At 49.4% G+C, this 17,343-nt stretch overlaps 1 protein-coding gene across 3 annotated transcripts in view; it reads right to left on the reverse strand.

Moving 5' to 3' along the window:
• Window positions 1-17,343, reverse strand: part of REM1 (RRAD and GEM like GTPase 1) — a 28,075-nt gene that overhangs the window by 5,315 nt on the left and 5,417 nt on the right. Inside the window, exons 2-5 of one of the 3 annotated variants that reach the window (XM_083744692.1) lie at window positions 12,819-13,161; window positions 11,964-12,046; window positions 8,540-8,722; window positions 3,341-4,093 (exon numbers count right to left, since the gene is read on the reverse strand). In XM_083744692.1, coding sequence (XP_083600818.1) covers window positions 3,857-4,093; window positions 8,540-8,722; window positions 11,964-12,046; window positions 12,819-13,158 — 843 coding nt within the window. In that variant the 5' untranslated portion in view covers window positions 13,159-13,161 and the 3' untranslated portion in view covers window positions 3,341-3,856. Of the gene's footprint in view, window positions 1-3,340; window positions 4,094-8,511; window positions 8,723-11,963; window positions 12,047-12,818; window positions 13,162-17,343 lie in introns of those variants that run through there. The other 2 variants (XM_083744691.1, XM_083744693.1) reach the window with 2 other exon arrangements.

Raw genomic sequence — 17,343 nt, forward strand, 5'->3', positions numbered from 1 at the left:
CCACCCTCAGTGCCCATGCTAGGATTTGCAGCCATCTCCTGCCAGGCCAAAACTTCTTAATCGTTTATTCGTATCCCTGGAGATTCGAACCCATCGCCTGCCACCTGGAGAGGGCCAGGCTAACCTGGGGACTTCAGGTCACACCTGGAGGTCTGGCAACTTCACTGCAGCCGGGGCACCACCACAGCCCACCACGGGTTAGGAATAATTAATAATAATAATAATAATAATAATAATAATAATAATATATTATTTATACCCCGCACATTTGGCTGGGTTTCCCCAGCCACTCTGGGCAGCTTCCAGCACAATATTAAAATACAGTGGTACCTCGGGTTAAGTACTTAATTCGTTCCGGAGGTCTGTTCTTAACCTGAAACTGTTCTTAACCTGAAGCACCACTTTAGCTAATGGAGCCTCCCGCTGCCGCCGCACCGCCGGAGCCCGATTTCTGTTCTCATCCTGAAGCAAAGTTCTTAACCCGAGGTACTATTTCTGGGTTAGCGGAGTCTGTAACCTGAAGCGTATGCAACCCGAGGTACCACTGTACAGTAATGCATCAAACATTAAAAGCTTCCCTAAACAGGGCTGCCTTCAGATGTTTTCTAAAAGTCTGGTAGTTGTTGTTCTCTTTGACATCTGGTGGGAGGGAGTTCCACAGGGCGGGCGCCACCACCGATAAGGCTCTCTGCCTGGTTCCCTGTAACATGGCTTCTCGCAGGGAGGGAACCGCCAGAAGGCCCTCGGCACTGGACCTCAGTGTCCAGGCTGAACGATGGGCGTGGAGACGCTCCTTCAGTTCTACTGGACCGAGGCCATTTAGGGCTTTAAAGGTCAGCACCAACACTTTGAATTGTGCTCGGAAACATACTGGGAGCCAATGTCTGTCTTTCAAGACTAGTGTTATGTGGTCTCGGCAGCCACTCCCAGTCACCAGTCTAGCTGCCTCATTCTGGATTAGTTGTAGTTTCCAGGTCACCTTCAAAGGTAGCCCCACATTGAGCACATTGCAGCAGTCCAAGCGAGAGATAACTAGACCATGCACCACTGTGGCAAGACAGTCCGCAGGCAGGTAGGGTCTCATCCTGCGTATCAGATGGAGCTGGTAAACAGCTGCCCTGGACACAGAATTGACCTGTGCCTCCATGGACAGCTGTGAGTCCAAAATGACTCCCAGGCTGTGCACCTGGTCCTTCAGGGGCACAGTTATCCCATTCAGGACCAGGGAGTCCTCCACACCTGCCTGCCTCCTGTCCCCCTAAAACAGCACTTCTGTCTTGTCAGGATTCAACCTCAATCTGTTCTCTGCTGGCCCTGGACACCAGAAACTGGTCAAGGCATGGCAAGGAAGATCAGCTACTTGTTTTTGTGACACGGAGAGTTAGAGCATAGTTGCCTTTCTCCTCCTGACAAGATTAATGTCCGCCGAGTGCTTCCTCCGCTCAGCTCGCCTCCTTAAACAAAGCTTGGCTGCTCCCACCAGCAATGGAAACTTCTGACCTGACCCTGAGAAGGAGCCGATCCCCTGAGCTGAAATCAGCCCTGCTGGCTCCAGGCCCCGGTTTTCCGATTAAGCCACCCGTAACCTCCCCTTGCAAAGACAGCACATATGCCCCACTTAACCCTCCCAAGGGGGAGAAACTACACCAGTTTTGCTTTCGTTTGGAGGAGTAAAACCAGGAGGCTCGGCCGTAGTTGCTTTATTTACAAATGTACAAGAAGTGCCTACTGGAAAAAAGCAGACACTTATTAAACCTTTTCGGGGTTTTTTAAAAAGGCAGTAGATTCCCAGAAAACCATTTGGACAGTTCTAAACACACACAAACATACCATCTCCTGGAATTTTGCACCACCAGTTCTGAACACAAGAAGACCCTCCAATTGTCCCCACTTTCCAGGGACAGTCTCGGATTTAAAAAAGCCGCCCCGGTTTCGGATTTGATCCCGAAATGTCCTGCTCTTCCTTAGGACGTCCCTGTTTTCAGCAGAGAAATGTTGGAGGGTATGGAGTTGTGCGACCCTCGCTGCAAGATAAGTAATTATACAATATTTTGGAAGACATCTGAAGGTAGCCCCGGATACGAGAGGATTTTTTTGGATGTTTAATGTTTTATTATGTTTTCATATATGTTGGAAGCCGCCCAGAGTGGCTGGGGCAACCCTGTCAAATGGGCAGGATATAAATAATAAAAATTATTATTATTATTATTATTATTATTATTACTACAGTTATACCTCGGGTTGAAGTTGCTTCGAGTTGAGCGTTTTCGGTTTGCACTCTGCGGCAACCTGAACGTAAGAGAAAGCGTTACTTCTGGGTTTTGCTGCCTGCACATGCGCACTCAAAGTGACGTCACGCACATGCACAGAAGCGGTGAATCGTAACCCGCGCATGCGCAGAGGCGAGTTGCATTATGCTCTGGATGCGAATGGGGCTCCGGAACGGATCCCGTTCGCATCCAGAGGTACCACTGTATTATTATTATTGAATAGGACCTCCCTATTTTCATTGGAGAAATGTTGGGGGGTATGCAAGAACCCTATGGATCAGGTCAGTGGTCCATCTAGTCCAGCATTCTGTTCTCACAGTGGCCGAACAGATGCCCCCAATTGAAGCCTGCCAGCAAGATCTCAGCACAACAGAAGTTGCCTCACCTGTGGTCTCTAGAAAATGGTATACAGAGGCATAGTGGCTCCGACGATGGAAGCAGAGCACAGCCACTGTGGGTAGTAAAGGTAAAGGGACCCCCGACCATTAGGTCCAGTCGTGGCCGACTCTTGGGTTGCGGCGCTCATCTCGCTTTATTGGCCGAGGGAGCCAGCGTACAGCTTCCGGGTCATGTGGCCAGCATGACTAAGCCGCTTCTGGCGAACCAGAGCAGCGCACGGAAACGCCGTTTACCTTCCCGCCGGAGCGGTACCTATTGATCTACTTGCACTTTGGCGTGCTTTCGAACTGCAAGGTTGGCAGGAGCAGGGACTGAGCAACGGGAGCTCACCCCGTCGCGGGGATTCTAACCGCCGACCTTCTGATCGGCAAGTCCTAGGCTCTGTGGTTTAACCCACAGCGCCACCCGCGTCCAATCAGATAGACGCTGTCAAAAGAAAGGCGTACTCCATGTCTGTACAAGAGGGAACCCTAGCCTGGCATCATAGTCCTATTTCAGAAACAGGGCAGGTAAAAGGATCGAGCAGGACAACGACCTATTCTGGGATGCTTCCAAAGCAAAACCAAGTGCCAGACGCAGGGGTAGGCAACCTAAGGTCCGGGGGCCAGATCCGGCCCAATCGCCTTCTCAATCCAGCCTGCAGATGGTCCGGGAATCAGCGTGTTTTTACATGGGTAGAATGTGTGCTTTTATTTAAAATGCATCTGTGGGTTATTTGTGGGGCAGAGGAATCCATTCATTTTCCCCAAAAAATATAGTCCGGCCCCCACAAGGTCTGAGAGACGGTGGACCGGCCCATGGCTGAAAAAGGTTGCTGACCCCTGGGCGAGAGCCTGCCATCTCCTGCAGAATCCGCACTATGGTCCCAGTTCAATGCGCTGCCTTCCGATGCAGTCAGAGGTGCCGCTCCAAGTCCTTCCTCCATCCCCCAAAATGGTTCTGGGAGGACCCCACACATCTCCTTTCGGTTCCCCCAAAGTTTTTGGCTTCTCCTTATCGGAAGGCCGTGTCCTAAGAGACCCCAGCAAAGAAGAGAGTTTGCAAACGCCTACGGACATGTGGGAATGAAGCCCGGGAAAACCCCTGGAAAAACCAGAGGCAAGAGCAGGAGGAGGAAGAGGAGAAGGACCGTGGCGTCCGGTTCACTCAGAGCACGGAGAGGTCATGGCAGGACTTGGAGCGGACTTTCAGCGCCACCTTCTTGTTGTTGCGCGCCACCAGCCGGTCGAGGAAGCGGCGCACCTTCTTGGTGAGGCTCTCCTTGCGCTTGTAGAGCGACATGCGCCTCTCGTTGGCCTCCTTGCTGTCGCGGCGCAGGCGGATCTGCCGCACCACCCCCTCAAAGAGCTCGGACACGTTGTGTTGCAGTGCGGCGGACGTCTCGATGAACTTGCAGTCGAAGACCACGGCACAGGCGCGGCCCTCTGCCGAGAGAAAAGGAGAAGAAGAAGAAGAGTTTGGATTTGATATCCCGCTTTATCACTACCCGAAGGAGTCTCAAAGCGGCTCACAATCTCCTTTCCCTTCCTTCCCCACAACAAACACTCTGTGAGGTGAGTGGGGCTGAGAGACTTCAGAGAAGTGTGACTAGTCCAAGGTCACCCAGCAGCTGCAGGTAGAGGAGCGGGGAAGCGAACCCGGTTCACCAGATTACGAGACTACCACTCTTAACCACTACACCACACTGGCTCCTGGGCACAAACTTGCTTGCTCAAGGCCAAGTGGGAGACACGGGCAGTTTCCAGTTTGCCGCTCAGAAGCAGCCATGTGGCAGAAAGTCTACTGCTCTTAACCACCACACCACACTGGCAGCCGGTTCGGAGATGCTCCAGGCGAGCGGCAGGGAGAGACCCAGAGAACGTGAGGGCGTCGAAAGAGCCTGCCGGATCAGGCCCAGGCCCCTCGAGCCCACAGTGGCCAACCAGATGCCCCAGAAGGAAAGCAGCAAGCAGGATTCAAACACAAGGGCCCTCTCCTATAGTTTAACTATGCGCTGCATGTAGAAGGACGTCCTTTTATCTGTCCTGAATCTTTCATCATTTAAGGGTAGGCCTTCCCATCTCCAGACCAAACACAACACCAGGAAAACGCAGTTACAAAACCTAAATCGTGGTATCTTCTACCATATGTGGTGCATGCTCTTGTTATCTCCCGCTTGCACAACTGCAATGCACTCTACGTGGGGCTACCTTTGGAGGTGACCCAGAAACTACAACTAATCCAGAATGCGGCAGCTAGATTGGTGACTGGAAGCGGCCACCAGGACCACATAACACCGGTCCTGAGAGACCTGCATTGCTTCCCAGTACGTTTCCAAGCACAATTCACAGTGTTGGTGCTGATCTTTAAAGCCCTAAATGGTCTCGTTCCTGTATACCTGAAGGAGTGTCTCCACCCCCATTGTTCTGCCCGGACACTGAGGTCCAGCGCCAAGGGCCTTCTGGCGGTTCCCTCCCTGCGAGAAGCCAAGTTACATGGAACCAGGCAGAGGGCCTTCTCGGTGGTGGCACCCGCCCTGTGGAATGTCCTCCCACCAGATGTCAAAGAGAAAAACAACTACCAGACTTTTAGAAGACACCTGAAGGCAGCCCTGTTTAAGGAAGCTTTTAATGTTTGATGCATTACTGTATTTTAATATTTTTTTGGAAGCCGCCCAGAGTAGCTGGGGAAGCCCAGCCAGATGGGCGGGGTATAAATAATCAATTATTATTAATATTATTTGTATTACTTGTAAAGCTGTAAAGGCTTTCCGGGAAATGATATATAATGAGTTAAAGAAAATGTTTAAAAACACTTTTGTTAAAAAAACCAGAAGCCTTTTCACCGGGTATAGTAGTTGAAGAGGTACCAAGGGAAGATAAAAGACTGTTTATGTATGCAACAACTGCAGCAAGAATTCTTTTAGCCCCAGAATGGAAACCACAAGAAGTACCAATGAAATAAGAGGGGCAGATGAAAATGATGGGATTTTGAAGAACTGGCGAAGCTGATGGGAAAAATCCAAGATCAAGTATTCCAAAAAGACTGGAGTAAATTTAACAACCCTAATAGGGTTATCTGAAGACTTGTCATGAGAAGTTTCTTACCTTTCTATATTTAAATTGTGAGGTATTTTGTAATGAGTTATATTAGAACTGGAAAATATATAAAATGCTGTGATATCAAGGTTAGTTTTGAAAGCCAAGTGGTGGGGGCGAAGGACGTTGACAGGCTCTAAAGAGCCAAAGGAGTAAAGTGGATAATAATGGTGTGATTATATATGTTTAAATGGAAAATTAATAAAAAGTATTAAAAAAACAAAACCAAGACCTAAATCGGATCCCTCCACGCATGGGCACAGCCAGGATTTTTGTTGAGAGGGGCAGGCCTCAGTTAGCTATGTATTTTTATTGATTTTGTATTGATTGGTGGGGGGTAGCTGCCCCTCCCTGCCCCCTGGGGACACCCATGTCTCCATGCAACCCGTTTATTCAGTGTTATGTACTAAGTTGAATAGGATCCAGAATGCAGCAGTCTGATTGGTCCACAGGAGCCACCCAATCCAGCTCCAGGTAGAAGTGAATCCGCAACCTGATTGGCCTACAGGAGAATTCCGGAATTAGCCAATCACGTAGGGCCCATTGTGTAAATAACGTATATAAAGCAGATATTCTGGGGGAACTTCCATTCCTCCTCGCCACTATGACCTGAATAAAGAGCATGAAATCCACTCTCGACTCCGAGTATATTTCATTCAGGTTTCATCTGAATCTGCTTGCACTAAGTTTATGAAGGGGTTAGATTATATCCGTTCTTTATAGGGTGTAAACCCTGTGTCCATGCTAATACAGTGGTACCTCGGGTTAAGAACTTAATTCGTTCCAGAGGTCCGTACTTAACCTGAAACTGTTCTTAACCTGAGGTACCACTATAGCTAAAAGGGCCTCCTGCTGCTGCCGCGCCGCCGGAGCACGATTTCTGTTCTTATCCTGAAGCAAAGTTCTTAACCTGAAGCACTATTTCCGGGTTAGTGGAGTCTGTAACCTGAAGCGTATGTAACCCGAGGTACCACTGTATTGTCGTGGGCTGTTTGCACATCTTCCCACTAATAATTCATTCATCCCAAACTTGTCCGTGCATCTCACTTTCGCTTTCCAAATGGCAAAGGGCAAAATGTTTGTTTTTTTTTTAAAAAAAAATTGATTTGTTGCACTTGGGCAACTGAAGGCTTTAATCCACTTTAAATATGCAAAGCATTAAGTTCTGGTACATGTGCCTTCCTTCCCACAAAATACTGTCAGTCTGGAGGCACCCTCAGTTATTTCTAGGGATTAAGGAAATCTAAAGTCAATTAATCAAATGTGCTTTTATCAAGTCTGTGTGCAAACATTTGCTTTTGGCCAGGGGCTGTGGGGAATCACACTTTCGCTTGTTTCCAGACATTCCAAGACATCTCGGGGGAGGTTGTGCTATCAAGTAGCTTTCATTTATGGATATTTCTTTTAAAATTATGTACCATACTTTTCCGTGTATAAGACGCCCCTATTTGGGGGGACTTAAATTTCAGATAATGGGGGGACATGGCAGGAAGTTGTGGAGCTTTTTTTGCGGAGGATTGCCCAGAGTTGTTAAGCCTAAAATCGCTTACCCACACGCATCACAAAATCTGCATATGTCTGTCCCCTTCCTGGTAGAAGCCAATTGCCTGCCCAAAAGATGCAGCGTCGGACCCTATGCACAATCTACCCATGTATAAGACGACCCTCACTTTTTAGCATGCTATTTAAGGAAATAAACCTAGTCTTATACAGTGGACGCTCAGGTTGCGAACGTGATCCGTGCAGGAGGCACGTTCGCAATCCGCAGCATTCTCAACCCATGACCTGCACATCTGCACATGTGCGGTTCGTGATTTGGCGCTCCTGCACATGCACCGAAACCCAGAAGTAACCTGTTCCGGTACTTCCAGGTTCGGCGCAGTGTGCAACCCAAAATCGCACAACCCGAAGTGTCTGTAACCCGAGGTACACGGAAAAGTACGGTACAGTCATACCTTGGGTTACAGATGCTTTAAGTTGTGTTTTATTGGGTTGCGGGCCGCTGAAACCCAGAAGTACTGGAACGGGTGGTTTCCAGGTTTCGGCGGTTGAGCATGCGCAGAAGCGCTAAATGATGCTTTGCGCATGCACAGAAGTGCCAAATTGGAACCCGCACACCCACTGTATGTACTGTATTTTTTGCTCCATAATATGCACTTTTTTCTCCTAAAAAGTAAGGAGAAATGTCTATGCGTCTTATGGAGCGAATGTGTGGTCGGTCGCTGGCTCCCTTTCCGGCCCCACCCCCTTGCCTAGGCCTCCATTGTTGAATGTTCTGCAGCAACATGTGACTGGCTGGTTAGATTGTCTGGAAACTGTAGAAATGGCTCCCTTTCCTTTCCTTAAGAAGCTGTAGAACTGTGAGTTGAACCCCATAAAAACAGGATTTTTTCCCTTTGCAAAGTATGCTCAACAGCTTTGAGCTGATCCTCAAAAAAGGAGCTTTTCCCCTTTGTAAAAGAAGCTGCAGAACTGTGAGCTGATCCCTGCAAAAACGGGACTTTCCCCCCTTTCCTCCTCTAAAAATTAGGTGTATCTTATGGTCAGGTGCGTTTTAAGGAGTGAAATTCCACTGTTTGAAAAACAACTTTTCGGGGCACATTGCCGTCACAAGGCAGCGTAGGATAAATTGAGAAACAAAACAGCATACCGCCAAATTACTTTTCTCCCTGCTTTTCTCCTTCTCCCTCCCGCCGCCCCCCGAAATAAAGCAGGATTCCTCCCGAGGCCCCACGAGGGTCCAGCCCAAGCCCTTTTCCACCCACCTTCCACAGACACCTCTCGGGAGCGCACCAGGTCTGTCTTGTTTCCCACCAGGATGATGGGGATGTTCTCTGCCTGACGGGTCCTGCGCAGCTGGATCCGGAGCTCAGAGGCGCTTTCGAAGCTCCCCCGGTCGGTGATGGAATAGACGATGACATAGGCATTGCCCACCTGCATGCAATAGTTGTGGAACCAATTGTCTTCTTCCGGGGCCTGTGGGAAAGGCAAAAGGGCAACTTACCACGGCTCCCCAGAGCAGCAGCAGTGGCTCTGGGAAGCGACAAAGGGAGGTTTCAAACTGGCATGGTCCCACAGCCTACAGAGATGAGCACCCCACATTTATTAGTGCATCTGTAGTACAAATCTAGTACAAAGACTCAGGTGGCGCTGTGGGTTCAACCGCAGAGCCTAGGGCTTGCCGATCAGAAGGTCGGCGGTTCGAATCCCCACGACGGGGTGAGCTCCCGTTCCTCGGTCCCTGCTCCTGCCAACCTAGCAGTTTGAAAGCACGTCAAAGTGCAAGTAGATAAATAGGTACCACTCTGGCGGGAAGGTAAACGGCATTTCCGTGCGCTGCTCTGGTTCGCCAGAAGCGGCTTAGTCATGCTGGCCACATGACCCGGAAGCTGTACGCCGGCTCCCTCGGCCTATAGAGCGAGATGAGCGCTGCAACCCCAGAGTTGGCCATGACTGGACCTAATTCACTGGACCTTCCTCCACTGGAACGGAGGAAGTAGTGGCCCCCCAAAATTTGGGAACCAAATTTTCCTGAGTGATTTGTGGGGCATAGGAATTTGTTCATTTTTATTTTTTTTTCAAAATATAGTCCGGCCTCCCACAAGGTCTGAGGGACAGTGGACCGGCCCCCTGCTGAAAAACTTTGCTGACCCTTGGTTTAGACCACAGGACCAGGCTAGAATCATGGTGGTCAGAGGTGGTCTTTGGCTTCTGGGTGACTGAATTGTCTGCTCTGCTTCATCCAACCCGCCTAATGCTGGAAGTGCCATTGTCCTTTTAAAAACACACACACACACACAGCCGCCCTGTCTGTCTGCAGATTATAAGCTTCTGCCTCTGGACCCAGCCTCCTTTTCGATCTGTCAGTGGCCTCTTCCTGCCCGGGGAGCTTCTCTTCCATACCATCCCGGGGTGCCTGCTCAGCGCAGCAGAAGCAACACAGAACCGACCCAAACAAGATGCCGCCCCGCAGGAACAGGAAATGCAACGGCAAGGTACCGGCCTGATCCTGCAGGTGTGCAACATCTGTACGGGGAATGGAAGCAGCCTGGCTTTGTCCCAGCAGCTGGGTGAAGGGATAGCAAAAACACTTTTCTGTTTGGAAATGGTTAGGTGGCCCTGCAAAGCTGCAAAATGGAACTAGCTTGGGGATATAGGGAAGGAAGGAAGTTGCAGCTTATTTATGCTGGCTAATATAATAATAATAATAATAATAATAATAATAATAATAATAATAATAATTATTATTATTATTATTATTATTATTATTTATTATTTGTACTCCGTCCATCTGGCTGGGTTTCCCCAGCCACTCTGGGCAGCTTCCAACAAAGATTTAAAATACATCAAAATGTCACACATTAAAAACTTCCCTGAACAGGGCTGCCTTCAGATGTCTTCTAAATGCTAGGGAGTTGTTTATCTCTTTGACATCTGGTGGGAGGGCGTTCCGCAGGGCGGGTGCCACTACCAAGAAGGCCCTCTGCCTGGTTCCCTGTAACTTGGCTTCTCGCAGGGAGGGAACCACCAGAAGGCCCTCGGCGCTGGACCTCAGAGTCCGGGCAGAATGATGGGGGTGGAGACGCTCCTTCAGGTATACTGGACTGAGGCCGTTTAGGGCTTTCAAGGTCAGCACCAACACTTTGAATTGTGCTTGGAAACGTACTGGGAGCCAATGTAGGTCTTTCAAGACCGGTGTTATGTGGTCTCAGCGGTCACTCCCAGTCACCAGTCTAGCTGCCACATTCTGGATTAGTTGCAGTTTCCGGGACACTGGACCTCTCTCTCTGGCCCTTGAGACGCTGCCAGCCACTTCCACTTTCCCAGCCTTACAACAACCCTTTAGGGTAGGCCGCTCTTATCTCCATGCAACAGAAGCCTGACTAGGGCAAGCTCATGATTCGAGGGAACTGAATCAGGAACACTGTAGTTTTCCCCCCAGCTGTGTGCCTCTCCGCCCGGCCAGCTCTCAATCTAATGGAATGTTTTGCACTTGTTTTTAATTGATTGCTCCCCAAACAAGGCTTTTGGAGATGAAACAGGCGTGCCAAATGTAAAGTGATCAATGGATGCTCCTATATGCAACGCGGGCAGAAATTCACTGCCGGCACTCCAGCCCAGAAAAAACCCAGAGACACCGTGCCATGCTGGATCATCTGGCCCAGATTTCACCAGTCTGGGGTCCTTCCAGATGTTTTGGACTGGGGATGGTGGGAATGGTAGTCCAAAAAGTTCTGGAGGGCATGAGGTTGGCAAAGGCAGAACTAGGTTGCCATGGTCAGCAAACCTTTTCAGCAGGGAGCTGGTCCACTGTCCCTCAGACCTTGTGAGGGGCCGGACTATAGTTTTTTTTGGGGGGGGGGAATGAACACATTCCTATGCCCCACAAATAACCCAGAGATGCATTTTAAATAAAAGGACACATTCTACTCATATAAAAACACCAGGCAGGCCCCACAAATAACCCAGAGGTGCATTTTAAATAAAAGGACATATTCTACTCATATAAAAACACGCTGATTCCCGGACCGTCGGCAGGCCGGATTTAGAAGGGGACTGGGCCGAATCCGGCCCCCGGGCCTAAGTTTGCCTACCCATGCCCTAGCAGATCTCTCCTCAATTTAGGTCATTTGTTCAGCACTTTTAGTAAGCTCCTATTCAAAATAATTACTTTGTGTTGCACCTTCTGAGTGTGCGTCGAACAGCCAGAGAATAATAATAATAATAATAATAATAATAATAATAATAATAATAATAATAATTTATTTATACCCCGCCCATCTGGCTGGGCTTCCCCAGCCACTCTGGGTGGCTTCCAACAGAACACTAAAATACAATAGTCTATTAAACATTAAAAGCTTCCCTAAACAGGGCTGCCTTCAGATGTCTTCTAAAAGTCTGGTAGTTGTTTTTCTCTTTGACATCTGGTGGGAGGGCATTCCACAGGGCGGGTGCCACCACCGAGAAGGCCCTCTGCCTGGTTCCCTGGATCATACTTCCATCAGGCTCCTCCCTGCAATGTCCCCTGGCGTCAGCTATTCCATCAGGATGAAAAGGAAAGAGTTTCTCCACCAGCTCAGTTTCAGAGAGCAGCAACATTTAGCTCCTCCTCTCCTTCATTTAGCACCTTCCGTCTCCCCAATTCTAAGAATCCTCCTTGCTGGTCCTGCAATGTAGTCGTGATCTCAGCAGGAATCTATCAAGACCATTGGCCTACCCGCTTCTCAGCTTCCCAGGTGTCAATCACCATCAACGTCGTCTCCTCGCCGTCCACCGATAAGGTGCGCTCGTAGGTATCCTCTGAAAAGAGCAGACAAGGTCAGGATCAGCAGTGAATGGTCACCCTCAAGAACAGAAGCTGCACCTACCCCAGAAAAGTTCATTGGGCCCAGCACATGACACCTTATTCATGCAGGGCGTCATTAGACTGTGGAACTCCCTCCCACAGGAGACCATGACAGCCATATTCAGGGATGAGAGAGGGCTATTGAAGACTCCTAGCCAGCAGGTCTATGCTTCGCCCTCCACAATTGGAGGCACCAAAGACCACCTGCTGGAAACTGCAGGAGGGGAGAGGGCTGTTCTTGTGCCTGAAACCTGCTTGTGAGTTTCCCACAATGGGTGTCTGTTTGGCCATTGTGAGAACAGGATGCTGGACTGGACGGGCCATGGACCTGATCCGGCAGGCTCTCCTTAAGGGCAAGAGGTGTAAATGATCCTTGTCAAGAGAAGCAGGGGTGACCTCAGTGGCCAGGAGCGTCTATCACAGGGGGCAGCAAGGTTTGCCGGCCAGGGGCAGGATCACTCCCGCAGAGATCGTCCATGAGCTGGACTGGCTTTGTTAGAAGCCACCCAGAGTGGCTGCAGAAACCCAGCTAGATGGGCGGGGTATAAATTATTATTATTATTATTATTATTATTATTATTATTATTAACAAGGAAATAAACTGAGTGATGCTAGTTCACATTGCTGATACTCCACAAGGGCTTTTGCAAGGCAGTTGGAACCTGCCCCCCAGCCCCCACTCATTCCTCCCCAACCCCCCCCCCACAAATCACACGACAGCCCTACCTCTCTGCTGCTCAGGCAGATCCTTGTCTTGAACCCCAGCAAAGAGGTACATCAGGCTGGTCTTGCCCACGCCTGGGTCGCCCAACAGCACCACACGGTACAAGGATTCCCAGGATTCCTCAGAGTCGGAGGACTCAGACGACCAGCTGCCACGGGGCTCAGGCAAGTGGACTTTGGGGTCACAGGAGGATGACTGCCCCAGCTGCGGGTGGCCCGGTTCAGCGTGGCTGGGACGGACGCTCAGCATCCCTGGGCGAGACCCATAGGGCATGGGCAGCGGGGTGCTGGCACGCCTCCTGCCAGGGCTGGTGCTGCCTCCTCGCTGGGTGTTCAGAGTCATCTTCTGCAACAGCAGCGAGAGAAAGAGAGAGGGAATCGATCTGAGATCACTTTTTTTGCCAATGGCTGCTTCCTCCCAAAGCGAGTTGACCAGAGTGCCGCCCGGTCCAATTGCAGTGGTGGAGAAGTAACCGTTCTCAGAAGCCCTGCTTCTGTTTATCTGCCTTGGACACCAGCCCAAGGCAAACAGGCATAAATCATTCCCATCTGGGGGGGGGGGGCGGAACTGTCCCGGAAGACGTTGCGTTACATCCAAACAACTTTCAAACTGCGGGGAGCAGGAGATTTTGACGCCAGCCGGACGGACGGGCTGCTTGCAGAACTTCAAGGTAGAATCCTAGAATCCTAGAGTTGGAAGAGACCACAAGGGCCATCGAGTCCAACCCCCTGCCAAGCAGGAAACACCATCAGAGTACTCCTGACATATGGTTGTCAAGCCTCTGCTTAAAGACCTCCAAAGAAGGAGACTCCACCACACTCCTTGGCAGCAAATTCCACTGTCAAACAGCTCTTACTGTCAGGAAGTTCTTCCTAATGTTTAGGTGGAATCTTCTTTCTTGTAGTTTGGAACCATTGCTCCGTGTCCGCTTCTCTGGAGCAGCAGAAAAAACCTTTCTCCCTCCTCTATGTGACATCCTTTTTATATATTTGAACATGGCTATCATATCACCCCTTAACCTCCTCTTCTCCAGGCTAAACATGCCCAGCTCCCTTAACTGTTCCTCATAAGGCATCGTTTCCAGGCCTTTGACCATTTTGGTCAAAGTCTCTCAGCCCCACTCACCCCACAGAGAGTTTGTTGTGGCGGAGGAAGGGAAAGGAGATTGTTAGCCGCTTTGAGACTCCTGAAGGGGTGTGAAAGTCGGGATAGCAAATCCAAACGCTGCTGCTGCTGCTGCTGCTGCTGCTGCTGCTTCTTCTTCTTCTTCTTCTTCTTCTTCTTCTTCTTCTTCTTCTTCTTCAGACTTACCCAACCTTTGCTTGTGTTTAAAGGTAGGAGACTGGACGTTGGAGGCGCCATCGAAGATAAATTCAAGGATTTCGCCTTGGCTCAAGGATTTCCCGAGGGGAACATCAGATTCTTTGAAAGAGCCGGTAAGACCAGGAGACTCTTAATCTCAGGGTTGTGGGTTCGATAACCACGTTGGGCAAAATATTCCTGCATGGTAGGGGGTTTGACTACATGACCTTTGGGGTCGCTTCCAACCCTATAATTCAATTATTAAATGTGTGCGCGCATGCACACACACACACACACTTTATCTCCTGTTCTTTCACAGGCAGAATACAGTCATACCTCGGGTTACAGACGCTTCAGGTTGTGCATTTTCGGGATACGGATGTGCCGAAACCCAGAAGTACCAGAAGGGGTTATTTCTGGGTTTTGGCGCTCGCGCATGCACAGAGTCACTAAATCACGCTTCTTTCTTGTAGTTTGGATCCATTGCTCCATGTCTACTTCTCTGGAGCAGCAGAAAACAACCTTTCTCCCTCCTCTATGTGACATCCTTTTATATATTTGAACATGGCTATCATATCACCCCTTAACCTCCTCTTCTCCAGGCTAAACATGCCCAGCTCCCTTAGCCGTTCCTCATAAGGCATCGTTTCCAGGCCTTTGACCATTTTGGTTGCCCTCCTCTGGACACGTTCCAGTTTGTCAGTGTCCTTCTTGAACTGTGGTGCCCAGAACTGGACACAGCACTCCAGGTGAGGTCGGACCAGAGCAGAATACAGTGGCACTATTACTTCCCTTGATCTAGATGCAATACTCCTATTGATGCAGCCCAGAATTGCATTGGCTTTTTTAGCTGCCGCGTCACACTGTTGACACGCAGGCCCAGGGTTGGGAAGGACGGAGTTGGGCAGCCTCCCAAGAAGCATCTCGTGGTCCATCTGGGATGCCGAGGCAGCACCCAAAAACGGCCTTGAGAACGACAGACCGTGTATATATGTACGTGTGGGTATAAATATATATCTCATATATAAACATGAGTCAGCAGGAGGGAGGCTCCAATTGGAAGCAGCTAGCCAAAGATGAACTTCAGCAGTTTCCAAACTTTTGGAGGGGGGCACCACCCCCTTAGTTCCATAAACAGACCCCACCCTGCCCTATAAAATGCATTTCTCAGAACAGCAGTTTCCACAACCCACTAAGGAAGAGAAAAGCACAGTGGGATTCAAAACAGCAGCAATTAATTGCATTCAAAATCCAAGTTCAACTCTTTGGTTGAATTAAGCCAATGATGAACATGATCCCGGGACGGCAGCCTTGCAAAGTCTGAGGGTCACCTCCAGCGCCCCCACCCCAGCCTCTTAGTGCCCCTCACCAGGTAATCCCACCACTGATGAAGCCCAACAACACCTGGAGGGCACCAGGTTGGCAAAGGCTGTTCCTGGTCAGTCTGTCAGTTTTATTGCACATAGCCAAAGGCTGCCGCGGTGTACACAGAATCATTCAACAATGAAAAGAAAATACGCTGGATTAATACAAAAAACTTAAAACATTTATATTATCAAGACATTACCTACAGAGCTATAAAAGTACCTTAATATACAGGTTAAGACATTAAACAATAAAATTTATAGGCTAAAATCGTCACATGGCCACTAATATATTAAAAAATAATGTTAATTAATACAATGTACAATTATATTCGGAGTTTGGTGATAAAGATAGACTATAGCTTGATGTAAGGTAAAGGGTAAAGGGACCCTTGACCATTAGGTCCAGTCGTGGCTGACTCTGGGGTTGCGGCGCTCATCTCGCTTTATTGGCCGAGGGAGCCGGCATACAGCTTCCAGGGCATGTGGCCAGCGTGACTAAGCCACTTCTGGCGAACCAGAGCAGCACATGGAAATGCCGTTTACCTTCCCGCCGGAGCGGTACCTATTTATCTACTTGCTAGGTTGGCAGGAGCAGGGACCGAGCAACGGGAGCTCACCCTGTTGCGGGGATTCGAACCGCTGACCTTCTGATTGGCAAGTCCTAGGCTCTGTTGTTTAACCCACAGCGTCACCCGCGTCCCTTTTAGCTTTATGTAGATAGGGTCAAATAAATCCATCTCCTTTACAGTTGGTGGCTATCTTGGCTATATGATTTGCTCTAATATTCCTAGCGGCAGTTGCAAAGAGTGCTACACGCCAGGGGCTGCTCCTGGTGCCCCAATGCAAAAGAGGGCAAGGCTCCTGCCCGTTTAATAGGTGAGCTGAAGATGGCATTTCAGCCGGCGAAAAGGTGCAAGAGGCAGCCATGTCCTCGTCTGCCTCTTTCCACCCTCCACATCTCCAGTTTCATGCCCCAACAGATGCCCAACCTGTGCCCTTCCCTCCTGTAGCTCCACCTCCCTCTATTGTCCAAAGATCTCCTGAACGTACAAGCCTTTCTCCCATGCTGCCCACCTTATGCTAAGTGCCACTTATGCCCTTCTCAGGCCCCTCACCCACATCTCCCCAGATACCTCCTCATATGCCACCCAATTTGGCACAACCCCTCGCAATCACTCCTGACTTACCCAGCTGAAGAACATGGGGTTTAACGTCCCATTCCAGTTCCAGACTCATTTGGGGACCTGAGTTTCTTTTTCAAGCTTGCATATGGAATGTTTCACAGTTCCAATGGCAAAATGCACACTGGCCCAGCGCCACTGGCTCTGAATTTTCATTTATTATTATGGCACGTGCCATTTTTCAATCACTGGGCTACCCTGCTGTTATGTACTGAGTTGAATAGGATCCAAAATGCAGCAGTCTGATTGGTCCTAGAACAATAGGATCCAAAATGCAGCATTCTGTTTGGTCCTAGAACAATGCAGCAGTCTGATTGGTCTGCAGGAGCCACCCAATCCAGCTCAAGATGGAAGTGAATCCACAACCTGATTGGCCTACAGGAGAATTCCGGAATTAGCCAATCACATGCAGCCCATTGTGTAAATAATGTATATAAAGCAGATACATTGAGGGGACTTTCATTCCTCCTCACCACAATGAGCTGAATAAAGAGCATGAAATCCACTCTCGACTCTGAGTATATTTCACCTGCAATCTAGACCAAGATGTCCATTCTGCCTGGGTGCCCCTTATGCCAGCTATGAACATCCTAACCAGCTTTTGCAGACTTCAGGAAGATGCAGCTGTCCCATAAAGCGATTGAACTTGCACCCTTGCCATTACAGTATCAGCATCA

This window comes from Podarcis gaigeae, assembly GCF_964106915.1.
Source record: "Podarcis gaigeae genome assembly, chromosome: 6".
Taxonomy (NCBI): Eukaryota; Metazoa; Chordata; class Lepidosauria; order Squamata; family Lacertidae; genus Podarcis; species Podarcis gaigeae.